The sequence below is a fragment of the Mustela erminea genome, chromosome 1, assembly GCF_009829155.1.
Source record: "Mustela erminea isolate mMusErm1 chromosome 1, mMusErm1.Pri, whole genome shotgun sequence".
Taxonomy (NCBI): Eukaryota; Metazoa; Chordata; class Mammalia; order Carnivora; family Mustelidae; genus Mustela; species Mustela erminea.
The window spans coordinates 105,057,521-105,083,687 of record NC_045614.1 but is presented as its reverse complement, the minus strand read 5'-3'; the positions used below and the strand labels follow the sequence as shown (position 1 = coordinate 105,083,687).

At 50.9% G+C, this 26,167-nt stretch overlaps 1 protein-coding gene and 1 long non-coding RNA gene across 2 annotated transcripts; one reads left to right on the top strand and one right to left on the bottom strand.

Annotated features, from left to right (window-relative positions):
* Positions 1 to 2,068: 2,068 nt before the first annotated feature.
* LRRC15 (leucine rich repeat containing 15) lies at positions 2,069 to 15,385 on the bottom strand. Its single transcript, XM_032337529.1, has 2 exons — positions 15,331 to 15,385; positions 2,069 to 7,454 (listed from the first exon to the last, which is right to left on the bottom strand). The coding sequence occupies exon 2, from the start codon at positions 7,447 to 7,449 to the stop codon at positions 5,698 to 5,700; it is 1,752 nt and encodes a 583-aa protein (XP_032193420.1). The 5' UTR covers positions 7,450 to 7,454; positions 15,331 to 15,385; the 3' UTR covers positions 2,069 to 5,697.
* A 4,380-nt stretch (positions 15,386 to 19,765) lies between these two features.
* Positions 19,766 to 25,404, top strand: LOC116600916. Its single transcript, XR_004289858.1, has 3 exons — positions 19,766 to 19,837; positions 25,070 to 25,079; positions 25,394 to 25,404. It is a non-coding gene; the product is annotated as an uncharacterized LOC116600916 (long non-coding RNA).
* The last annotated feature ends 763 nt before the right edge of the window (positions 25,405 to 26,167 follow it).

Genomic DNA, 26,167 nt, shown 5'->3' with positions numbered 1-26,167 from the left:
TTGCTTTGGAAAATAGTGGTTTTCCTGGGGCACCTGGGTGGCTCTGTTGGTTAAATGTCTGCCTTTGCTCAGGTCATGGCCCCAGGGCCCTGCTCAGTGGGGAGCCTGCTTCTCCCTCTCTCTGCTGCTCCCCCTGCTTGTGCTCTCGCTCATGCTCTCTCTCTCTCAAATAAATAAATAAATAAAATCTTTTTTTAAAATGGTGGTTTTCCTGTCTGGAGATGTCCATCCAGGGGCTGCAGGATGAGGTAAAGAGAGAGAGAGAGAGAGAGAGAGAGAGAGAGTGTGTGTGTGTGTGTGTGTGTGTACACGCATGTATGTACACGCACACATAGCTAAGTGTGTCTTTGTTTTAAAGGGTACAGTGGGAAGGCATGATTTAGATAAGCAGCATCGGTAGTTTTCAACGGCCAGAGGCTACCATTCAAAGTAGACTGATGGCTTTAAAACTCGTTGTGTGGTATTAATATCTATCTCACTCTTTTTCGCGACTTAACCAATATTTCTTAGGTATGCAAGTGGCTTTCATCAGCTAAATCCCAACGTTCTGAAGACTGTAGCAAGGAAACATCTTTCCGTGGAGACATAGTACAAATCCACACTCTGGCAGAGGTACGAGGGAGCGAGTCAGAGGGAAGAGGGGCTGGCAACACAATGCGCCCCACTCCGTCCTCCACAGCACACAGGCCAACAGCCACAGGAGACTACTCCAGGAACAGCCAGGGGGGGAAACTGAGAGAAGGGGGCACACCTCTGGAGGAGACCCACAGCCCCGCTAGGGGAACAGTCCGTTCTGCCCTGCGCTCTGAATTGCTTCTTGAGGCGCTGACGTTGAGTTCTAGAGAGAGAGCTTGTCTATTTACCAGCGCCACGGTGAACCAGAGAAACTGGGCATTCACTGGGATCTGGGTTCAAATTCTCGTTATTCAACTAACCAGTCCTTACACAAAGTATTTAATCTCTGCAAGTCTTTGCCTGCCCATCTACGGAATGGGTGTGGTAGCGAGCCAGGCTGGGTGTGTGTGCGTGTGTGTGTGTGTGCATGCACACGCACACGCGTGAAATCAAACCGGGTAGGAGCAGCCGGCAGAACCCTGGGCGTATGTGCGCATGTGCAGAGGGGAGACTTGCGGTAAGAACTCTAGGGACCTTCTGGGAAATAGGATGAGGACTGTAACCCCTTTTCCCATTAGCCAAATCTCCCGAGACCCGTCTGAGGCGACAGGCTCAGTGGTGAGGGAAGGACGACAGGCTCCTCCCCCCCCCCCCCAACAGTGTCCGGCCCCATGATACCGTGAGCACATTACTGACCCGTTTGGGCCCAGCTTCCTAGGACAAGCTTACACCTGGCAGACAGGATCTAACAGCTAAAAGAGCCCAGGAAAATACAACCAGAAGTGCCTGTCCTGGGCACAGCAGTGGGACAGAACAGCAGAGCAGATCACCCCTTTCTCAAACACTGTGTCGCAGCTGTGCAGTCCCTGGCATCCGGAGACCTGGAAAAGTCCTGCGGACACCTGGACACTTTGGAGGGAGACACCTTCACTCAGAGGGTGTCTTCTTAGGCCCTGTAACACACTGAGACTGGTGCCAGGCTCTGATAGGAACGTGCAGCGTGCAAGAAGAGTCTCACCCACTTAAGTCTGTACGCATGTGTGCTTGTGCGTATGTGCGTATGTGTGTGTGCACACAGACAGGTTAAATGAGTGCCTTTCTGGGGACATAAAAGAACCCCCAGTCTGGGAGTCTGGAGACCTGCTGCAGCGTGAGCTCAGGCATTAGTTCACTAGGTGACTCGAGGAAACTCATTTCCTGCCTTGATCTCAATTTCTTCATCTATAAAATGGGTTAAACCTATTCTTAAGGCTCCTTCCAGCCACAGTGGCCTAGAGATATCATGTGCTATTGCATTTAGGTTCCCCACTCACTTTCCAAAGGCTTTTTCTCAGCTCAGAATCTGTTCTCCACGAGGGTCTGCCTGGGTCAGCCTCGCACTCATGAACAGGAGTAGAAGCAACAGGTGTGAGATCCCTTCACCGAGACATCCACGGAGAGCATGTGTCCTGTGTACACCATTTATTGTTGATTCTGTATACCAGATTTGTCATAGGCAGCATCCAGCAGACATGGACCCCCAACCCTGCCCACCAGGGCTCACACTCTATAAAACCCTGGGGGCCTAGAAATCTCTAAATGCGTCACCAAGCACCTGGGACTATTTGCAATGATTCTCTAAGTGAGGCAAACGTTATCTACTTTTGAAGGCAGCATGAAGACAACGGGTTGGTGAAAACGATCTTCCCTTAGGTGAAGGAGAGTGCACACCTGACAGAAGTAGGGGCCTGGAGAAGCACCTGCCCCCTTCTCTGAACCACAGAGAGGGCTTCCTCCCTGAGCTCCCCACTCACTGCCTCCCCAGCCACCCCAGGGTTCAGTTCTGACTGTGGGATCCATGGGCTGAACTCTGTGAGCAGTTTGTAGCTAAAGGCTTGGACACAGCAGTGTCTGGTTACCAGCTCTTGTACCTAGTTATCTCTAGCTGTCTGCTCTCCACCAGCTTCCTGAGGGTGGAAACAGATTCCTGAAACTGTTCTTTTTCTTTAGCGGGTGGGTGAGCTGAATGTTCGCCTGTATTGACAAAGCTTTTGATCCACACGGTAGCAAGGGAGGTTCCGATGGCTAAGACTGTAGGAAGCAACAGGAAAGTGATTCCCATCTTCTTTACAGATAAAAGCCCAGGACAGGCCATGAGGTCTTGTACAAAGTGTGAAGAGAAAAAGAAAACCCACAGCCCACTGAAAATGCTGCAGAAGAAAGAGTGAGTTTGGACTCGTTTCCAGGGGTAACAATAGTACCTATGCAGAGAGGTGTTGTCAAGCTTAAAGAGAAGATCCTTGTTCTTTGTTTCAAAGATACCTATACACAGTAGGCACTCTTGAAAAACAGTGGTTCTAACTGGCTTTTATTCTCTTTCCTCCAACACTGACCCTTCACTCCAAATGGAGGCTTCTGGGACTGGTAAGGTGACCTAGGGGCCAGTGAGCAAACAGGGAAATTAAAATGGACTCCATCCCTACCTCAACTTGGGGGGACCAAGCAGCTCACTCCAGGCCTGAGAAGTGAGCAAATGCGATGTCTTTTTGGAAAGGGAACTCCATCCAGCTTTTCTGGCAGTTCCCTAAACAGACAACACGGTTCAGAGAACCAAAAGGCCTGCCATGGAAGAGGAGGTTCAAGGGCTCCATCCAATCCACTCAGGCAAGCTCAGAGCATCGGGTAAAGAGTTCACCACTCCCAGCCGGGGGTGCTCCTACATGGAGACATCTGAGGACAGCTGCCCTCGGGCCAACCTGTGGCCTGGAGAAACATGTTGCTATCTTGGGCCCGGGAGGAAAGGAACTCCAACGTCATGCCCACGGCCAAGACTACCCAAGGGTTCTGGGGTTAGAATGGCAGGACATACTGGGTAAAAAGGACTCCTTCCTCACCTCTCTGCCATCTCCCCCGATGGCCCCAGGATCAATCAGGCAGGACACCATCAGTGGACATGATGCCCATGTCCCAGGCTCTGGGCTTACTTCCTTTTGGCCCCTGGCAAGTCTTGGTACATGTCCCCCAGTTGCTATAAATGTTCTGAAAACATTTTGGAGACCCAGATTTACCTTGGAGAGAAGATGTCTTTTGCCTTTGACAGGCCCCATCTTCCCCAGATTCTCTGAGACAGAGAATGAAAACTATACGGTGAACTAGTTCTTACACACATCCCTTCCTGGACCCTTTTTGTCGGGGACCTGTCAGCATCACGCGCGGAGGTCTGAGGGGATTTCTTATTTGTCTTGCGGGACAGAGGAAACTAGTAAGAGCCAGTCAGGATTTCCAAATCCTTACAGCACCTCCTGAAGTTCTTTCCTGGACAAACACAGAAACCTGAAATTCTCCATGTCACGGTTTTCACTTCTGAACTAGCAGACTACTTGTCGGGACAAAGACATGAGTTGCCACGAGAACAATTTCTTTACCGGTGTGAGTACATGGCTGGCAGGAAGGGTGGTGAATTTATGTGGCTAGCACTCAAGGAGGGCGATAACTGTACATCAGACAGCTCAAGTCTTAACAAGCAGGCCACAGGCAGCAGGAACTCCACAGAGCCCTCCAGACGCAGGGTGACCTATCTGTGTACTCTGACATTGCCTCCCATATGTGAGCATTCTGAACTTCAGTGTCTAGCCGACTGGAACACTGATGGAGAATTTTACCACCCTGGAAAGATCACCAGGTTCCACTACACTTGGCTGTTCAATCGAAGGATCTCATCTCGGAACTATTTCACTTCCCCCAAATGGAAAGTGAAAATTAAAAACAGATAGAGGCAGAACATGCCCAGAAAAGGCCCAGGCAGAGAGGCCTCTGCTAAGCAGCAGACAGTTCACTGGCAGAGAAGCGTGTGTGTCTGTGGGGATCTCTGCTGTCTGCCTCTCACCGGGTCGTTCTGGGGGCCGCGGGGTGGGGGAATCTGCTAACAAAGTACCCACATCGTCTCCTCCACCCCTGGCAGCTCGGCCTCAGCAAGGGCAGGCTGGCAGGGGCATCAAGGGGCCGTCCTGGCTCCTGGGGACCCATCTCCACCAGCCTGTCTTCTCCAGTAAGAGCCTGGGATGGAGGATACTAGTGATGCCCTGTTTCTTGGTCTGGATACTGGTTACACGGGTGTGAACTGTTTGTGAAGAGACATCACGTGATCTACACAGTCACACGCCCACGTTTCTGTAGGTGTTATACTTCGGTAAGAAGCTAAAAGAGACAAACCTTAGGGATGAACTTAAGGACCCCCTCCCCCCACACACCCCCGGTACCAGGGTGCTTTCTCTATCCAGTACCAGTAAGCTGATTTTCCAGGTTGTTAAAGGTCAGACATTCTACATATCTTATTCCTCAAAGGACCAACATCTTCCAAGCAAAATTCGCGGTTTGGAAATCTCTGCGAGGCTGACGTGTTGCCCAGGTGCCTGTCTTCCTTTTCCGGGTATCGATCCCGTGAGAGACGCTGACAGCGGCTCTCTCTGCAGGCACGGAGGGACCTCTTTCACGGCGTCCTGAAAGCCAGGTGCTTGGCAGCTCTGAGGAACCCAGTTGAGGGGGTGGAAGCCTTCTGTGAGGAGAGAACTCACCCTGCCTTCAGGAGCAGAAAATCAAGGGAGACCTTTCATTTGCCGGGACCGGGGAGAGCCATGCCACGGCTGGGAGCAGAGCGAAGGAAGGGAAATCAACTTACTTCCTACTTGGGAGAGAAGCTGTCCCTGTGGAGAACTATTCCCACAAAGTGAGCAGGCGTGGTGATTGAGTCTACTGAGGCCAGCAGGACCGGGGACGCAAGGAAGCTTGTTGTCGGAGGAGAGCTGGTGAGGCTGTGGAGAAGGGCTTTCTCAAATGAAGCCCAGGGATGAGAATGAGAAACCCCACGGGGTTTTGCTATGGCGGGTAGGAATCTCCCTGGTGGCAGGAAGTCCCACAAGATCTGGTTCTCCTCTAGTTCTCTAGAGGAGAACCAGGCAGGTCAGGAAAAGGTGATGCACACCTTTCTCTCGGGGACCAGCGAGAGGGAGCGGGGGTCGCTCTGTGGACCCAGGGTTGGGGCGCAGCGATGAAACTCCCCAATCCTCCAGCAGCTGCACTGTTCCCCAGCCCTGCCCCGCCTCTTTAGCACTCATTGGGTGCCTTCATCTGCATCAGGACTGTGTGGTCCCTCTTCTTGCAACAGCAACAGCAGATGCAGGCAACCAGAGAACAGACCAGGGCAATGATGCCGATGACAATGGCAGCGATGGCCAGCCCACTCTGGGCCTGGGTCATGCCCCATGTGCCGCGGTCTTCGGTGACCTCGATGGTGGTCAGATCGGTGTAGTCCTCCATGGGGCTGGTGAAGTCAGTGGTGGAGATGGAGGTGGTATCAGGGTAGCTGGGTGTGTCTGGGTACTGTGGTGACTCCGGGTAACTGGGCACCTCAGGGATCACTGGGACCTGGACACTGGGGACAACTGCATTGACGTTGATGATGATGAGGGACTGACCTCGGACGCTGGGTGGGCTGAAACACACCGGGAGAGTATCCGTCCCCAACCTGGGCTTGTTGAGCAGGAGCCAATTGTGGAGCGGAAGGATGTCTGAGTCACACCTCCAGGGGTTGTCATAGAGCCGCAGCTCACACAGGTTCCCCAGGTGATCAAAGATGCCCATGGGCAGGTTCTCTAGCTGGTTGTTCTGCAGCTGGATGGTCATGAGGCCATTGACGTGGGCGAAGATATTCCCAGGGAGCTGTCTGAGGCGGTTGTTCTGCAAGGAGATGTTCTGCAGGTTCACCAGCATGCGGAAGACGCTCCCGTCCAGCTCTTGCAGTGCGTTGGTGTGGAGGGACAGCTCCCGAAGCTCTGCCAGCCCGTTGAAGGCATCTGGGGAGATGTAGTTGATCTGGTTACGGCTGAGGATCAGCACCTGCAGCTGGCGGAGGTTGCTGAAGACATTGTCCGGGACAGAAGTGATGTGGTTGTCGTAGAGCCAAAGCTCACGCAGGTTGTGCATCGGCCCAAAGATCCCCGGAGAGAGCTCCTTCAGGGAATTCCCAAAAAGGGTGAGACGGTTGAGCTGGGGCAGCTGCATGAAGATGCCAGGAGGCAACTGGGAGATGTGGTTGTTGGACAGATAGAGCTTCTGGAGATTACGGTTGTTGTGGAAGAGGCCAGGGGAGAGCATACCAATCTGGTTCTGCTGGAGGGCCAGCTCCTGGAGGTTTCCACACCCATCGAACGTGCCCATGGGGATTTCAGAGAGCCTGTTCTCATACAACCGGAGGACCTGGAGATTGCCCAGGCGCTGGAAAATCCTGGGCGAGAGGTGGGTGAGGCTATTCTTGCCTAGATTGAGCTTCGTGAGGCCCACCAGGTGGTCAAAGACGCCATCGGGGATATATTCCAGGTGATTGCCATGCAGCTGTAGCTCTTTGAGGTTGCTGAACTGGGAGAAGTGTGCCGGCTGGATCTGCACCAGCTGGTTGCTGGACAGAAGGAGCGACTCGAGGTTGTTCAGGCCGTGGAAGAGGCCAATAGGCAGAACTTGAAGCTTGTTGTTGGCAAGGCTGAGGTAACGCAGGGAGCCTAGGTTACGGAAGGCACCAGGCATGATGTGGGACAGCTCATTCTTCTCGATCCTCAGCGCGATGAGGGCTGTGATGTTGAGGAACGGGGACTCACTGAGTTCGGTGATGTGTGTGTTGAGGATCTGCAGGCTCATGGCATTCCAGGGCAAGGGGGTGGGCACCGCCACGATGCGTGCCCCCGAGCACTCCACTTGGGAGGCCCTGGAGCAGGTGCACTCACTGGGACAGCCATAGTAGGCCAGCCCTGCGCTCCAGGCTTGGCAGCCCACCAGCAGAAGAAGGTAATGTTTCAGCGGCATGGCCTCTACAAGGGGAGAGAGCGCATGTTAGTCAGGGCCATCTCACCGACACTGCCGTTATATTTAAGCCAACATCTTTGGTGCAAAACACTGGCTTACCTTCGAACGCCATCATCACAGACTCCAACTTACGCTACTATGGTCTGGTCAGTCAGTCTCCTCCACCTTATCCCCATGCCTTTGCCAAGCAATTCCCCCCAACCACAGTACTTTGTCCTCATCTGAATCTTTCCCATACTTCCAAGTCCACCTCAAATGCAGTAATCTCTAGGAAGCTTCCCCAGATACCGTGAGTCAGCATTATTTACCCTCCCATGCAGGGGGTCTTCCCTGTGTCCACTAGGGCCATGCTGTAGTTGGCACCGTATGGCATTTGCTGTGTTCCCGTCTGTGTCCTTCTCTAGTCGATAAGCTTTTCAAGGGCAGGGATGTTCATCTTTCATCCCTATAAGTCCCTTAAGGCGGGAACAGTATCTTGTCTGGATACAAAACCCCTGGATCACTCATCTGTGTATCCCCCAGAGCACCTGAACTTGTTGGTTGGACATGATCTCCTCAGGAGAAACAGATAGGAGATGAGACCAAATAAATAGGGCCTGAACCTGGGAGAAGATGCTAAGACCACACACTTGGAGGTCTGCTGGGCAAGCAGCAGCAGCCAGCTAAGGTGGGACGCACTGCTGATCTGGTGGAAAAGGCTACAGGGCAAGCTCAGCTCTTCCCCTGCCTGGTGCCCCACCCCCACCCCCACCCAGCACCGCCTGCCCAGCCCCATCACCAGGACCGACCACCTGGGCCTTTGTGAATCTGTTCACAGGTGCATAATGGAGACTTAATTCAAACCACCTTCCCAATGAAAGAAAATGATCTGGGCCACTTCCCGTCTCACTGGAAGAGGCTTTTGTGGCTCAGCCAATGCCTGGAGCCAGCCTTCTGAGTACTAGTTCCAGTTTCCACAAGGAAACAGTAAGTGACCTTGAGTAAGTCCCAGAAAACCTAAGATGCACTTTGAGCTCAAAGGGGATAGGGCCAGATCCTCCCATAGGCGTGGTGTTGATCTGGGGGTGGAGCCCAGTTCATGAAAGGTTGAATGTTTGAGGTCAGGGGTGACGAGAATTACCTATCTACATAATTAGAGATCACGTATACAATGTGGTGGGGATAGGAGGTCTGGACGGAGCCCTACCTGCATGAATAGTTAAGAACCACTAACCAGCTGTTGGACCTTGAAGGAAACTTAGAGCCCTCAAGCTCAGCTTCCTCATGTGTTAAGTTGAGAGGATAACCTCCGCCCCCTTTTGAGGCCACTGAGAGGAACAAATAGTTGAAAGGATGTGAGGGTGTCCCACACAGTGCTGTGCAAATGCGTGCGACTGTCCGGGCTCATCCACAACATGGACTCTGCCAGGCAGGAAGGCCTCAAAGTGGTTTTTATCTTGGCATTCTTACTCCAGGGACTAAGGATTTCTGTGTCTGTGAAGAGCAGCCTCTGTAACTTCCATCTGAGGTTCAAAGGAGTCTCTAACTTCCAAAGGGTTAAAAGCTGCTGATCATACGTTCCCACTATTTTATGGGGATGAAGGAAGCAGGGAAACTGAGGCTCAGACCTTAAGACCTGGAGCTCCAGATTCTTGGGTGAGCACTTTGATGCTCTTTTAACACAATGCAACTCCTTTTAATGAGCAAAAATCCTGAGTCAGAAAAAAAATTTCAAATGATGATGTGTAGGACATAAACTGGCTGGGTCGAGAAGGTATTTCTCAGGCTCTCTTCCTGAACTCATGGGGTTCTAGTCTGGGCCCACGACTCAGAATAATCCAGACTTCCCCACCTGGCCTTGAGTCAATGCACCTTTATCCTGCCCTGTGCTGACAAGCCTGCTCTGAGGACAGAACCCAAGTTCACCCACCCAGACCTTGATTTTTTTTTTAATTTATTCACAGCCATCCAAGCCCTGACCTATTGTAATCTTGCATTAAAAGCTTGATGGAGGAGAGAAAGAATAATAATTTGGCCAATAGAGTCTAGATGCTGAGACATGGGGCCAGATGAAGTTATGGACACATCTAGAAGGACGAACCTACCTAGACAAAAGTCAAGTCCAGAACCTGAGAGTGGAAAATGAATAACCTAAACAGGGGGCACAGAAAAAGTGACTCAACATCCACCCCAGGAGAAAGATTTAAGGTTTTTTATTGATAGTAACAGAGAAAGGAGACTATCCAGAAAAACAAATGTGATCTTAGCCGGCACTATCAACAGAAGTATGAAGTATGGAACAAAGGAGGTGACCCTCTTCCTCTGCCCTGCACTGGTCAGGCCACACCTGTCCTGCCAAGCCCAGTCCCACCCTGAACTTCAAGAAGACTAATAACAAAACTCTCTTGAAGGCCTGCTAGAGAAGGGCAAGGGGAGGGTCAGGAGTCCCAGAAACCAGAATATCTGAGCATCTGTTGAAGGAACTATGCATGGATACCTAGAAGAAGATCATCTGTGAAGGAAGCTACTGGCACGTTCCAAGGATACAGGAAGGACTGCCCTGGGACTCACTATGGCTTCCGAGGTCAAAAGTGGTGTGTTGAAGCTCTGAGGCAGCCGATTTCATTTCACCCCCAAAGAGAGCTTGTCTGAATCAGAATGGACAACCCATGGAGGTGGTAAGCTCCCCATCACTGGAAGTGTTCAAGCAGAGGCTAAGCAACTGTCTGGAAAGGAAGCTGGACAGAAGATCCCTATACCTGCTGGGTACAGAACTGGAAGACAGCTGATGGCCTGTCTATCCCCAGGACTTCAGGATTCTAAGGCTGAGTCCCAGAGCCAGGATATGAGATCCATCTACCAAGATGGATCGTGCCTATGGTCCCAGGGGCCTGGATGGGCAGGTAGGGGTGTTTGGCCGCCCCCCGGTACATGTGTGTGCGAGACTTACCTCTGGACTGATTTCCAAAAGGTGGAGCTCTGGGGCACCTGATGATGTGCTAGCTGGTACTTAGCTATCTTTAATGCCTACTCCTATCCCCAGCATGCTTCAGAATGGTGTCGTAGCCCAACAGTCAGAGACTAAACTAAGGGTCCATAACGCGGCAAACCCAAGGCAGTCTCTGTCCAATGTCCCCATCTGTCAGGGAGGGTGTGGGAGGAGGTGCCCTTGGAGGACCCATTCCAGATCTTCTCTGCACCTGCATTCCCCAGCTGGGGTGGGGGCATCAAGCCAGCCCCAAGAAGGGCTCAGGGCCAGGGCAGGGTGCCTCCTGGCTTGGGAGGAAGAGAGAAAAGAGAATCCCCTTATGGGAACAGAGCCACTGTTGTTTAAAATGAGCCACACTCAGCTTGACAAATATTGTAAGAATTTGCAGATTTTCCTTTTTATAAACCCTCATGTCTGCACAGTGAGTCTACCCTGGCCCCACATGTGGCGGTTTCCTGTTTTCCAGCACTTGTCACCGCCACAAGGCACTGACTACTCCAAAGGCCCTCCGAAGAGCCCACCTCAAACCGAGCTGCAGAGCCCTCTCGGGAAGGAGGGGCCATAGAAGCAGGGCTGGCCAGCCAGCTGGGCCCTGGGATGTGGAGCAAGCGGGGCAAACGTACTGAGCAGCCCGTGGCCCTCAGCAGCCCGGCACGCAGCAGCCTAATAGCCCACGCTGCCCAGGGCCGCTTGGCAGCTGTGACAAATGCCAGTTAAAGACCTACAAAGCTACCCTAATTATACCCTCCTCTCCTGGGCAGCCAAACGCGTTCCCCATCACTGCAACAACCCAGTCCAGCCCCCGTCCTAGGAGGAGGGCCAGCCTGGGATCTGTCGATCGCCCAGGAATTCCGTGAACCAAGCGGACAGAGAGACAGCTCACCTGGACACTCCGACGCGGTCCCTCCCTCAGGAATAGAAGCGCCTGGCCCAGGGCTTGGGCTGTGAGTCTCTTCAGCGAGAACTACCTGTGACTCATGACTGAACACATAATTAGCCTGGAAGCCCTGGGCTTTGTTGGTTGGTGGGCTGGCACTTTTTGCTTTATTACCATCTTTCACATCCCCGAAACATGACGTCCCCTGAGAGGAGATGCCTTCTTATGTCAATGCCACAGAGCAAAGCTTCTGGAAAGAGCCCGGCAGACAAATGTGCTACTCTGGTCTTGATGCTAAATTGGAGTATGAGTTTGGGTAAATTCTCCAGGCCTTAGTTTCCCTCCTGCAAAGACTTCCAAGGGCCCTCAATAGCACTGATATCTTCTGACCAGAAATCTTGAAAGGAAATACTGACTGAAACCCCACCATTCTCTTCATCCTCCCCCATACAGGTCACGCCGAAGGGCCCAACACCTCCTGGCCTGGCCCCACTTTCACATGGAGCCCAGAAGAACTCATACCCAGCTACCTCATTTCAGGAGTTTTCCTGGCAGGGAACCACTCCCCACCCTCCCCACCCCCCAGTAATCAGTGCATCTTCAAATAGCCAGGAGCCATTTCATGGGATTAGGGAGCGTCTGGTCCTGCCTTGTCCAGTGCACCTGGGGAAACTGAGGCCCAGAGACAAGAACTCCCTCCCTGGCCTATACCCTCTCCCCAGAGAGGTCTCCTTAACCCTGACGTCATCGGCAGTGACAGGCTGCCCCATCCAGCCAAGGGAGGCATCAGGCTTGTGTTGCTGAGGGCTTCCATCCCATGGCCTCACGTCCGAACCTCCGCAGCCCCCTCCAGCCAGTATCCGCTTCCATCAAGCTGTTCGTCAGGCTCAATCCAGCAGGTCCAAAATCACCAACTGAGAGGCTCAATGTATAAAGACGCTCCCATCTCGTTAAACAGGGGGTACCCACCCTACACCCCAAATTAGTACATAAAAATCATCTAGAAGATCCTGGGATGCTTGCTTCATAGACCTGACCTCACAGCACTGCAGCCATGAGGATTAAAGGAGTACTCCCTACAACACCCTTAGAGCCCTCCTTGGTGCTACTCTTGGTGCTCTACTAAATGTCAGTGACAATTCCTGTTCATTCTGCTGTGGGGTAAAACCAGGATCTCCACGGCTCCACCCACAGGGGTCCTGATTCCTAGGTCTGGCTGGGCCCAGGAGTCTGCACTGTTTAACAAATTCCCCAGGTGACTCTGATGTACGTGCCTACCTTCGACACTCAGAAGCACCCCTTGGGGTGTAGCCCAGCCTCGAGACATGCTCCTGACCTGCATCATTTACTGGCAGGAACAGAGAGACTGAGCTCAGGACCAGGGAGGCTGAACGTTGGGCCACGACGTCGCCTAGAGACCTCTGCCCATATTTCCTTCCGCAGCCCTTTCTGCAGCTGTGTCAGAAGCCTGGTATTGGTGCTAAACGGAAGCCAGCCATAGAGGCTGCTTCCAGAAGCAGTGCTTAGAGCCCGGGGCATCAGGGCGCAAGGGCTTTTTGAGACTATCCAGTCAAACCAACTGGTTATTTTGTAGATGGGAAAACTAAGGGGCCCGGAGTGGGGAGGGGACTAATCCAAAGTCATACAGTCAGTTGAAGATTTCCAACACCCAGAGCAAGACTCTACCGAAGTGTAGAGTTGGTGAACCCCTGAATCTTATCACAAGGCTTCAGGACCTTATCAGCCACGTGTGTGACGGTGCCTGGAAGAGGGGAAGAGGTGGCTTTACTCCTCTGTCCTAAAATAGCGTCAGGCTCATATACAAGCCACCCTCCAGCTGCCCAGCATTATTAACCAAGGCCAAGCGCCCCTCCCAACTCCCAGGCTGCACAGTTTGGGGGAATGTTCTTCCTTAAAGCTGCTCTTATGCCCATGTTAGCTCAGTTTCACCTGGAGTGGCCTGGAAGAGCAGATGGAGGGAAGGAGCAGAGGTGTTGCCAGGAGGGGTTAATCCCATAATTTCAACACACAGCCTCTTCAGGGATTTACCCGAATTAAAAACATTGCATCCCAAACACAAGGCATCCTGGAGCCCCAGGGGAAGACCGGCCACACCCTCACTCCCCACTTGGCTCAGCTGTGACCCCATCTCTCCTGGACCTTCAAAGCCGAAACATTGTTCGTTTGTTTAAAAAAGAAAATGAGTAAGAAAAAGTAATTCCTTTCCAGCCCCAGGGTTTGGGGAGGTAGGGCTTCCGGCAAAGACCAGAGCAGGGCTGTAATTAGCCTGGCAAAGCGGCAGGGGGTACAAACTTGCCAGCAGAGCAGGGAGAATCTCCCACTCGGGGCTGAAGCTACAGCCCCTTCCTCAGGTTGACACCTTGTGGACCCCAAATAGAGATGGATGAACCCCCACAAGGCATCTTGGAGATGCTTTCTAAATCCTGTGTCCCCAAAGCCCGAGAGGCCATGAAACCAGAAGATATAACTGTTGCTTCGTGGTCGGGATTCTGGGAAGCAATTTGCCATGTGTAATCACAGCCTCAGGAGTACTTGCTGGCAGGACCGAGCTAGGACTGAGCTGGGACCAAGCTGGGACCAAGCTTCTCCCCTGCCTCTGTTTATTTCTCCCCATCTGGATCTACTCGCACCCACAGCCCCCCACCCCCTCCAGTTACTGAGCAAGCCCCCATGGAGCATCCACCAGCCCTGGGGGAGCCTGGGGTGCCCTGACTTTCTGCGGGGCGTGTTCAGAATGCTCCCCCGCCCCAACCTCACTCACATGCTGGTGTCCTCATGGCCAAGCACGCCTGCTGACTCAAGACCACAGGCAAATGGGACTGTCTGGCCTCGAATGCACCCCAGATGTCCTATCGATACAGAATGAGAGACGTGCCAGCACTTAGAGAAGTTCTAGATTCTGGGGGCAGTGGTACCAACACAGATGGGAGCTGCAGGAGATGAAGACAGGATTCCAGATAATCCCAGGGAAGCTGGAGCCTGACGGGCAGGCATCCAGCACCTTCAGCCTGAGGGACACCTTCTCCAAGAACATTGCAGACTGCCCTGAGGGAACACATTTGGCCCTGGCTCGCTCACACTCTGGCACAGGTGGGAAAGCTCTAGGAAAGTTCCGGTTTTCCTTAGCTGGTTCCTTGGCCTTGTTCTGCCTCAGTATTTGGGCAGAGACACCAGTAAAGCTACACCAGCATCACAATTTTAAATGCACACCACCCTCATCACAATTCCTTTATGGGCCTGACCCCCTGCTCAGGACTGGCAGCCACGGCCACACCTGGACACATCCAGCTGGCCAGACAGCAAAGCCACCCAAATGGAGTGGCCTAAACCACACACAGGCTCAGAACCTGAAACAACTCTGAGTCCGCCGCTGAGATCCAAACTGGAAATCTGAACCAAGCACGCCACATCAGCTGAGCTCACTCCTGCAGCAACTCTTAAGTCCCCAAAAAGAGGACAGACGTGTCTTCCGGGAACCCCTCCATGGGTCCCGGACAGACCCACACACAGGTCGGGCCACCACGGGCCACCTCAGTGTGTGCTGGGGAAAAGCAGTGTTCAAAAAACCCAAATCTTTGAACAAGAGAAACTCTTCCCCCAGTGGAGCTAGTTCCACAAAGAGGTAAACTGGAGGGGTCACTAGTGTTCTAAAATTAGCAACTTTCAATACATCGTGCTCCCTGCAGAACATCTGGTCAGCACGCCCAGATTGACCTCATGGAACGGTTGAGGGTCAGTGGGGCAGGAGACCGGTCGGGGAGCCGCCGCTTAGGGGGGCTGATGGCCCCAAGCTGGCTGGGCAGTGGGAGGCCTGGCCCAGCACCGCTCCAGCTTGGCTCCACTTGGCCCCTTCATGAGAGCCTCCCCGGGGGGGGGGCACCCCCCAGCCCCTGCCAGCCTTGCCCCGGGAGAGGCAGAGGCAGCGGGGTCCGTGGACGGCGGGGTGCAGGGATGAGTCGGGGCTGGTGGGTCGGTGGGAGGGAGGGAGGAGGCGGAGGCCGGCCTGCCCACTTACCAGCAGCGCGGCGCCCGCCCTGGACCAGAGGGAGCGCGAGAGCAAGACGGGCTGGCTGACGGCTGCAGCAGGAGTGCGGCGGGCCAGCCCCCGCCGTATTTAACCGGTCGGGGCGTGAGTCAGCGCCGGGGGGGCCGTGCCAGAGGGAGGGGCGGGCGGCCGGGCCGGCCGGGGGACACAGTCTGCCCTGCCCGCTCGCGTGCCCCACTGCCCTTCCGTCACGGTTTGTTTTACGGGACACATTTTACTCTTTTTCTCTTTCCTGCAGGGCTGTCCATCTCGGCTCCAGAAAAGCATTAACTCTTTCTTTTATCTTTCTAACTTTTTATTAAGATGTAATTGCCGGAAGATTGGCACGAATGATAGAAGGAACACTCTTACTTGCCTAACCCAATTTACATATTGTTCACATTTTGGCAAAAGCAGTTATTTTAAGTTCCAAAGAAAGATAGTTACTCCCCTCATCCCCAACAACCAAGTTCCGCCTAAAAACAATGTTTCAATTCCCACAGACATGGTCTTCTGTTCCCTCACTGCCCCCTCCCACAGGTGGGTGTGGTTGAGGGGCAGATTTAAGAATGAGAAGCTCCCAGAGCCTTTCACCCTGCTGCCACTCCTTACTGCCCTAGTGGGGGACAGGAAACTGGTTCTGTTCTTGGTATCACTAAGGGAGCCTGGGGAAGAAGAGAAAGAGTCCTCCTTGGTGAGGGGAGGAGGCTGCCAAACCCGGGCTTCTCTTCCAAATTGTAGCCTCAGTAAGGCAAGAGCTGCACTGGGCTTGAGCCACCTGCCTGAGCCACCCGGCTCAGTTTACCCTCTCAGCCAAGTGGGGAGAGTGATATTTACACACCATGCCTCATGGAATGCCAGGAGCCTTAATTAATGTTTGCACTGTGCTTTGAGATCTGCGATGAAAGGCAGACATAAAAGTGCATAGTGTTATTACTGAAATAGTCACTTGGGTGGCTTGCCGTGGTCAAGCCCAGGACCTGAATCACGGCACATTCCTCTTCATTGGAGGCACCATGATTCAGAGCCAGCAACAGAATGCACCCAGTCCATTAAGTGACATGAGCCCAGGAGGGGTAAGGACTGCTTGGAGGGGTCTCCACATGGCGCCCAGCCCCAGCTCTCCAAGGAGCCTCCCTTCCAAATAATATGCCAGATTAAGAACCCCCTGCCTCTTTCCACCCTGGCACTTCCGTATCTGCACAGTGGAGTTGTCAACTGCCTTTCCACAGAACCTGCTGGAATAAGAATACCATGCACCACCCCCCCCTTACCTTCTTTCCTTCCTTCCTGATTCTAACATTCATCCACTCCGCACCGGGAGCTGTGGACAACAGGCATGAATCATACCTTTTTTGCCCATGAGGAACTGACACGCAGGGTGGAGAGAGGAAGGATGGATATTTATGAAGCACCTGCTGTGAATCAGAGCCCACAGTCTCCTTGTCACAACTCTACAGTGTCCTATCTACACCAAGTTTCTCAACCTCGCCGCTACTGATCCTTGGGACTAGAGGACTCTTGGTTTCGGGGAGCTGTCCTAGGTACAGACGTTCCTTGGAGATACTGCGGGTTCCGTTTCAGACCACCACGATAAAGCAAGTATCACAATAAAGCCAGGAAAAGGGATTTTTTGTTTCCCAGGGCATATAAAAGTTGTATTTATACTATACTGTAGTCTATTAAGTGTGCAATAGCATTATGCCTAAAATAGTGTACAGACTTTAGTTAAAAATACCTTATGGCTAAAAAATGTTAACTACTGGGGCGCCTGGGTGGCTCAGTGGGTTAAGCCGCTGCCTTCGGCTCAGGTCATGATCTCGGGGTCCTGGGATCGAGTCCCACATCGGGCTCTCTGCTCAGCAGGGGGCCTGCTTCCCTTCCTCTCTCTCTGTGATCTCTTCCCTTCCTCTCTCCTACTGTGATCTCTCTCTGTCAAATAAATAAATAAAATCTTTAAAAAAAAATGTTAACTACCATCCAAGCTTCCCACAAGTCCTGATCTTTTTGCTGATGGAGGGTCTGGCTTCAATGTTGGCTGATGACCAATTGGGTGGTGGCTGTTGAAGTCTGGGGGCGGGTATGGCAATTTCTTAAAATAAGGCAACAATTAAGTCTGCTGCCTTGATCGACTCTTCCTTTTAGGGACAATTCATGTGCAACATGCAGTGTTGTTTGATACCATTTTACCCACAGCAATACTTCTTCCAAAATTGGAGCCAATTCTCTCAAACCCTGCCTCTGCCTTATCAACTACGTTTAGGTTCTTCCTGAACCCTATTTTGTCATCTCAGCAGTCCTCATAACATTTTCCCCAGGAGTAGTTTCCATCTCAAGATGGAATCCATAAGAAATAACTCCTCATCTGTTCAAGTCTGCTCATGAGATGGAAGCAATTCATTCCTATCTTCAGGATCCACTTTTTTTTTTAAGATGTTATTTATTTATTTGACAGAGAGAGATCACAAGTAGGCAGAGAGAGAGAGAGAGAGAGAGAGAGGAGGAAGCAGGTTCCCCGCCAAGCAGAGAGCCCAATGCGGGACTTGATCCAAGGACCCTGAGATCATGACCTGAGCCAAGGGCAGAGGCTTAACCCACTAAGTCACCCAGGCACCCCAGGCTCCACTTCTAATTCTAGTTCTCTTGCTATTTCCCCCACTCCTGCAGTTACTTCCTCCCCTGGAGTTTTGGACCCTCAAAGTCATCCATGAGGGCTGGAATCAACTTCTTCCAAACTCCTGTGAATATGGAATCACGAATGCTATTAATAGCACCTAGAATAGTGAATCCTTCCCAGAAGGTTTTCAGTTTGCTTTGCCCGGGGCGGGGGGGGGGTGCTGGCTGGCTCAGTCAGTAGAGCACATGACTGAATCTGGGGGTCATGAGTTCAAGCCCCACATAGGGCATGGAGCCTACTTTATTTTTTTTTTTCCCAGACCCGTCAGAGGAATTACTATGTATAGAAGATATGAAATATATTCCTGTTTTAAAAAACATTTTATTTATTTATTTGTCAAAGAGAGAGAGAGGACAAGTAGGCAGAGTGGCAGGCAGAGGAAGAGAGAGAAGCAGGTTCTCCACTGAGCAGGGAACCTGATGTGGGACTCGATCCCAGGACCCTGAGATCATGACCTGAGCCAAAGGCAGCCACCTAACGACTGATCCACCCAAGTGCCCTGAAATATATTCCTTACATAGTAAGACTTGAAAGTAGAAATGACTCCTAGGTCCATAAGCTGTGGAATGGATGTTGTGCTAGCAGGCAAGAAAACCTCATTATCCATTTCCATCCGAGCTCTTAGGGACCACGTACTTTGTCAAAGAGCAGTAATGTTTTTAAAGGAATCTTTTTTGCTGAGGAGTAGGTCTCAACAGTGGGCTTCAAATATTCAGTAAACATGTTGGAAACAGATGGGCTCTCATCCAGGTGCTGTTGTTCCATTTATGGAGCACAGGCAGAGTAGAGTTAGCATAACTCTTAGAGGTCCTAGGATTTTCAGAATGGTCAATGAGCACTAGCTTCAACTTTAAGTCACCAGGTGCCTTAGCCCCTAACAAGAGAATCAGACTGTCCTTGGGAGATCTGAAGCCAGGCACTGACTTCCCCTCTCTAGCTATGAATGTCCTTGATGGCATCTTCTTACAACAGAAGGTGGTTGTTTAGTGTGGCTACCATCATGGATGATGAGCTAGATCTTCTGGAGAACTCTCTGCAGCTGCTCCATCAGCACCTGTTGCTTCCCCTTGCACTTTCATGTTACGGAGACGGCTTCCTTCCTTAACCCTAATGAACCCTCCTCTGCTGGCTTCTGACTTTTCTTCTGCAGCTTCCTCACCTCTATCAGCCTTCCTAGAATTGAAGAGAGTTAGGGCCCAGCTCTGGATTAGGCTTTGGCTTAAGGGGGTGTTATGTAGGGTTTGATCTTCTATCCAGACCACTTGGACTTTCTCTATTAACAGCAGTAGGGTTGTTTCTCTATTTTTTTTGTTTGTTTTTAATCATTCGTGTGTTCACTGGAGCAGCACTTTTAATTTCCTTCCAAAATTCGTCCTTTGTATCCACAACTTGGCTAACTCTTTGGTGCAAGAGGTCTAGCTTTTGGCCTGTCTCAACGTTCAACATGCCCTCCTCGTGAAGCTTAATCATTTCTAGCCTTTTTTAAGGCTTTTATTTATTTATTTGACAAAGAAAGACACAGCGAGAGAGGAAACACAAGCAGGGAGAGTGGGAGAGGGAGAAGCAGGTTTTCTGCCAAGCAGGGAGCCTGATTTGGGGCTCGATTCCAGGACCTTGGAATCATAACCTGAGCCAAAGGCAGATGCTTAATGACTGAGCCACCCAGGCGCCCCTCTAACTTTTGATTTAGAGCAAAAGATGTGTGACTCTTCCTTTCATTTGAACACTTAGAGGCCATTATGGGGGCCGTTCACTGGCCTAATTTCAATATTGTTGCGTCTCAGGGAATAGAGAGGACCCAGGAGAGGGAGAGAGGTGGGGGTCAGTGGAGCATTTAGTACACACACAACATCTATGGGTCAAGACCACTGTCTTGTATGGGTGCGGTTTGTGGCGATCAAAACCAATTACCATAGTACCAACAAAGATCACTGACTGCAGATCCCCTTAATAAATATAATCGGAAGGAGAAAGTTTGAAATATTGGGAGAATTACCAAACATGACACAGAGACATGAAATGAACAAATGCTTTTGGGAAAATGGTGCTGACAGACTTGCTCAACAGAAGGTTACTCTAAATCTTCAATTTGTTAAAAAATAAAATAAAATAAAAGGCAGTATCTGTGAAGTGTAGTAAAGCAAATTGCAAACAAGTGAGGTGTGCCTGTATCATAGGGTGCTTAATCATCCCTGGGCTCTACCCACTAGATAGCAGCAGCATCCCTCCCAAGTTGTGACAGCCAAAAATGTCTCTACAATTTGAGAACACAGACACACACATACACATGCATGGTTGAGAACTACTTGTCTACCAATAATTCTGTGAGTGGGAGTAATTGTCCCCGTTTTACAGATAGGAAGACTAAGGTCCAGAGCAGTTAATTAATTTCCTCAAGATCACATGCTAAGTGACAGAAAAAAATTCAAACCCCAGACTGTGAGTTTTGTGCTCATCCCAGCACTGTGTGCTCGTACACACATAACTGCTACAGGTAGAGGTGTGGCTGTGTTTAAATCGGTCTAGAGTAAGGATTTGGGCAAAGTCTTCAGCATAAGGTGGCTAAATGTGGGTGTGTTTGGAGGGATGAAGCTTGAGTTTCCTGCAGAAGGTGGCCTTACATGATGAGCAGGATCCAGAAGTGTGGGGGCAGTGAGTCAAGGAAAATCATCGACTCAGACTAAAGAGAGAAGGCTTTCCACCAATGCTGAGTTTGGTGGGAGCCCAGGGGTTGTGGCAGGTCTCCCTGGAGAGGACTGGGCTGTCTCCCTGATGGGCATGATGTCCCTTGCAGGCAATAGGAAGACACTGGGGGTTTTGGAGGACAGTCGAGGCACAGTCAGAGCCACACCACAGGACGAACAGCATCGCAGGAATTCAGGTTTCATGGAGGACCCTTGGCTGTCCACAAGGCACCCAATTTTCAAAGCACTCCTATCACCCTCTTTGGTCTTCATGACAGGACATGGCTTTCAACACAGTAACCCAGTCCATGCAGGAAGGACCAGTTCCTCAGAACCTCTGAGCTTAGGTCCCTGAGGCCCCGTCTTTCATAGGGAAGCACAGTCTCTGTCACAGAGAAAACAAAATGGCCCCAGTTGGTCCCCAGAAGTGAGATCTGTTGGTGAAAGTAAAAGCCTGATTCACCAGCCACAGGCCCTGTGAACCTCAGGGCTCACTTTCCAGCCCCCTGGGAGAACCAGAAGGGCCATGCTGTCCCCTGGGGCTTCAGAAAAGTCCAGTCTTTCTCACCCGTGCATGTTTCTTGAGTTTAGTTAATAGCACAGAGTCCAGAGAACTGGAGGTGATGTTATCCTTTCTCCAGCACCCTGAGAGATGGAGTTGTGGCCCTGCTTGGTTCACTTCAGGGATGGGGAATTCAGGACCGTATGGTGAAATTCTCTGGGTAGACTGGTAGGATAAAAAAGATGGGGAACACCCAGGGCTGCTAGGGATGTGGGTAGTCTCGCACACTGCCGATGGGAACCTAAACTCAGAGAGCAACAGCTATCAAGCCTCAAAATGTGTAGAGCCATTCACCAGGTCTGTGCCAGATACATAGACATGACTGTGTGTGTGCACAAAGTTACATGCCCAAGAAAGCTCAGTGCAGTACTGCTTGTAAAAACAGATTATTGTAAACAATACAAATATCTGTTCATAACACAATAATTCCATGCATTGCAAAAAGCCATACCAAGTAACCAATTTTAAAAGATGGGTTACATTGGGCAGTTGGTTGTGTCTGACTCTTGGTTTTGGCTCAGGTCATGGTCTCAGGGTTGTGAGATTGAGCCCTGGGTGGGGCTCCGTGCTAAGCATCGAGTCTGCTTAAAAATCTCTCTCCCAGGGTGCCTGGGTGGCTCAGTTGGTTAAGCGACTGCCTTCGGCTCAGGTCATGATCCTGGAGTCCTGGGATCGAGTCCCACATCGGGTTCCCTGCTCAGCAGGAAGTCTGCTTACCCCACTGATCTCTCTCCTCTCATACTCTCTCTCTTTCATTGTCTCTCTCTACCTCTCAAATAAATAAATAAAATATTTTTAAAAAAATCTCTCTCCCTCTGCCCCTCCCCACCTCTAAAATAAATAAATGAATCTTTGGGGAAAAAATGGGATACAGCTTTATTTGCTGAAGAAGAAAAATATACCTGATGTATTAAGCAGATATATAGAGAGATAGGTACATATAAATATATAAATAAAAATATGATTGCCTTTACTGGTTTTAGGGGGAAATATACATAGATACCTCCTCAGTTATATTTCAACATATGGGAAATGTAGTGAGGAAAAGAATCTTCACAAAACACTAGAAGATGGTACAAAACATCAATTTTCCAATCGAATGGCTCGCAGGGTCAGATCAGCACCCAAGGCTCTTGTCCAAGCCTTCTCCACCACCTTCCTCCTCCTCCTCCAGGTCACCCTGCTCTGCTCCCACCCGCTGCTCCCCGTACAGAGGCCCAGCTCTGTTGGAGGCAGAGAAACCACGAAGGCCCCACCTGGTCCCTTGCTCATTCCCAAGGCCCTGGCTGCTCTCTGAAGGAGGAATTTTAGGTTGTTCCTGAGAGCAATGACTCTCAAAGACCAACAAACAGCCACCCCATCACTCATGTGGACAGCATCTCATAACAGGACTGAGAAAATAGGTCGCCATCCATGTCTCTGTCAATTTTCTTGGTTTTATTAAAAAATGTCTGCCACACAGATGATGAGGAACAGGAAAGAACAGTGCAGGTGAGAGAGAATGTCATCCAGTTATAGATCTGTATGCATGTGTGTGTTTCTGTTCGGATGCGTGTATGTACACACGCATACACATGTGATCTCTGTAGCTCTGTATACATGCTTAAAGAAGGGTGCGGAAGGGTGCATCTGCTGTGGTACGTAGAAGAGGGGATCAGTGACAAACACGAAATTTTTATCACTGCGTGTTGGCTTATGTTCCATTTAAATAAAAATGCATTTCTTTTTTTTAAAGATTTTATTTATTTATTTGACAGAGAGAGAGAGATCACAGGTAGGCAGAGAGGCAGGAGGAAGGCAGCGATGCTCACCACTATACCACCAATGCCCGTTCAGAGAGGGAGGAGGAAGCAGATTCCCCGCTGAGCAGAGAGCCTGATATGGGGCTCAATCCCAGGACCCTGGGATCAGGACCTGAGCCAAAGGCAGAGGCTTTAACCCACTGAGCCACCCAGGTACCCCATAAAAATGCATTTCTGAGCTGTGTCTCATGGACCATTAGAACAACTGTTTTCAAAGACAAAAAAAAAAGTTCTACTCTTACAAATATTTCTCTTTATTACTCTGAGACCTGCCTCCCTAGAACCTCCACCCTTAGGTTCTCGTCCCCTCTTCAGGCCTCAGCAGGCCACCCCCTCATCTGGGGGCCATCGCCTCAGACGTGTGGAACCCACAAACAGGCTCACTTCCTTCCATCTGCCGTTTAGACATATCAGGCACAGTCCCTTCTCTCAACTGTCCTGGTCGCTCCCCATGGGGCCCCGCGTTCACTCAGCAAACGGAGCATTTGGTAAGCGGCAGGTCCTGGCAAGATGCCGGGAAACAGTAGTGAATTCGTCCCAAGAGGCGCTGAAATGCATGACAGATCCTGTTCAATTGTAAAGTGTATGTGGGATGGGGCCACCTGAAGGAGCCTGCCAGCCTTCCTGGGTCATGGGAAGAAGGCTTCCCCTAGGGGGTGACCCTTGAACAAAGGGATGGGAGGATGAATGGGCGTTTGGCCTCTGAGAAGAGAAAATAGCATTTGCAAGGGTTCAAAGGTACAAAAACCATGGCTCCTTCAACACACGGCAAAAAGTCTAAGATAACCAGAGAGCAGGGTTCGTGTGAGGGCTTAGAGGAAACACCATCCTACAAAGAGGGTAATGTGTAACATAGGAAGGGCCTCACCAGCAGGACTCATCCCACAGTCCCCAGAGCTGCTGTTTAGCAACGAGGCATGATTCTGCCCCCTTCCTGGGGGACATGTGGCGATGCTTGGAGGCATTTTTGGTTGTTACCACTTGGAGAATGCAAATGGCATCCAGTGAGAACAGCCAAGAGAGGCTGCTAGACATCCTCCAGGGTGTGAGCAGCAAGAATTATTTGGACTGAGATGTCAATGGTGCAGAGCATGAGAAACACAAGCTTGAAAGATGGGTAGTTCCAGCAGCAGCATAGAGGATGGATCACTGGGGGGTATGGGTGGGAGAGGGCAGGAAGACCTGATAAAAAATGATAGCAGTAGGTCAGATGGGAGACCGTGAAAGCCGGAGCTAAAACAGGGCAGTGGACTGAATCATGAGGTGACAATGAGGAGTGAAACAGATACCAGTCGGTGATGGGTTGGTTATGGTGGGAAGTGGGGTGATACACTGGGACTGTTACAGTACACATTAGGCCACCATGACAAAGTGAGTCCAAAATAGCAAGAGCTTAAACAAGGTGGATGTTTATTTCCCATCAAGCCTGGAATGGTGGCTTGACTCTACCAGGAACCAAGACCCCGTCTGTCCAATTGCTCAGCCATCCTCGATCCATGTCCAGAGTTGTTGTTCTAGCTCCTGCTTTCACATTCACATTCCAGCCAAACGAAAGGCAGGAAAAAGGAAGCGGCTCAGTCCTTCTCTTTAAAGGCATGACCTAGGGGCGCCTGGGTGGCTCAGTGGGTTAAGCCGCTGCCTTCGGCTCAGGTCATGATCCCAGGGTCCTGGGGTTGAGCCCTGCATCGGGTTCTCTGCTCAGCAGGGAGCCTGCTTCCCTTCCTCTCTCTCTGCCTGCCTCTCTGCCTACTTGTGATCTCTGTCTGTCAAATAAATAAATAAAATATTTAAAGGCATGACCTAAAAGCTATACACATCACTTCCACTCATAACCCATTGGCCAGGACTTAGACATGTGGCTCCCCCATCTGCCAGGGAAATGTAGTCTTGAGTTGAGCACCATATACGAATTAAAATTTTTGTAACTGTAGAAGTAGTGGGGATCAGCCACTGGGGGCTATTAGCAATCCAAACCATGGGTGATAAAAGAGAAAAGCCATGAAAGGAACAGCCTGGTTTTTGGCATTGGATGGTGGTAACATTAAGAGGACCAAAGGGATGGGGCGCCTGGGTGGCTCAGTGGGTTAAGCCGCTGCCTTCGGCTCAGGTCATGATCCCAGAGTCCTGGGATCGAGTCCCGCATCGGGCTCTCTGCTCAGCAGGGAGCCTGCTTCCCTCTCTCTCTCTCTCTGCCTGCCTCTCTGTCTACTTGTGATCTCTGTCTGTCAAATAAACAAAAAAAAAAAAAAAAAAAAAAGAGGACCAAAGGGACACCTGGGTGGCTCAGTGGGTTAAAGCAACCAACTCTTGGGGTGCCTGGGTGGCTTAGTGGGTTGAGCCTCTGCTTTCGGCTCGGGTCATGATCTCAGGGTCCTGGGATCGAGCCCCGCATCGGGCTCTCTGCACCGCAGCGAGCCTGCTTCCTCTCTCCCTCTCTGCCTACTTGTGACCTCTTTGTCAAATAAATAAATAAAATCTGTTTAAAAAAAAAATTAAAAAAAAAAAAAGCAACCGACTCTTGATTTCAGCTCAGGTCATGATCTCGGGCTAGTAAGATCGAGTCCCGCATCAGACTCTCTCTGCTGTTCCCCATGGGTGTGCACTCGCTCTCAATCTCTCTTTAAAAAAGGGAAAAAAGAAACCAAAACCAGAAAACATGGAAATGGAGGCGGTAAGAAGGAAAGGGACAGACTCGTTTGGACAGGCTGTGTTTGAGCTTTGCAGGACCATAATGTGGACTGTCCAGTCGAGCCTGAAATCAGAGTCTGAGCTCAGGGGAAGGGTCTGGGTGGGGATAGAGGTCTAACAAACCGTAAAGGGGAGCTAGTCCAGCAATGGAACTTAATCTGGAGTCCATAAGCCCCACTCACTAAAGCAGCCTCTCTACACCTAGTCCTGAAGGTGCTGCCTATGAATTCCCTGAAATTGTATGTAAGTTTGTGGAAATGTACTGTACACTTTTTCCAAGGAGTCAACTTATGACTTTCATTAGATTCTCAAGGGGTCTGGGTGCAGAGTGAAGTAAGAAGAGGGTTCAGAATGTCAGTCTGGGTATTTCCTCCCCTTATTATTGAGGCCAGCAGAAGAAGAAGAGTCCACCACA

Bases quoted from the DNA above. Each gene is read 5' to 3' on its own strand.
- LRRC15 (XM_032337529.1), bottom strand. From the start codon at position 7,449: ATGCCGCTGAAACATTACCTTCTTCTGCTGGTGGGCTGCCAAGCCTGG.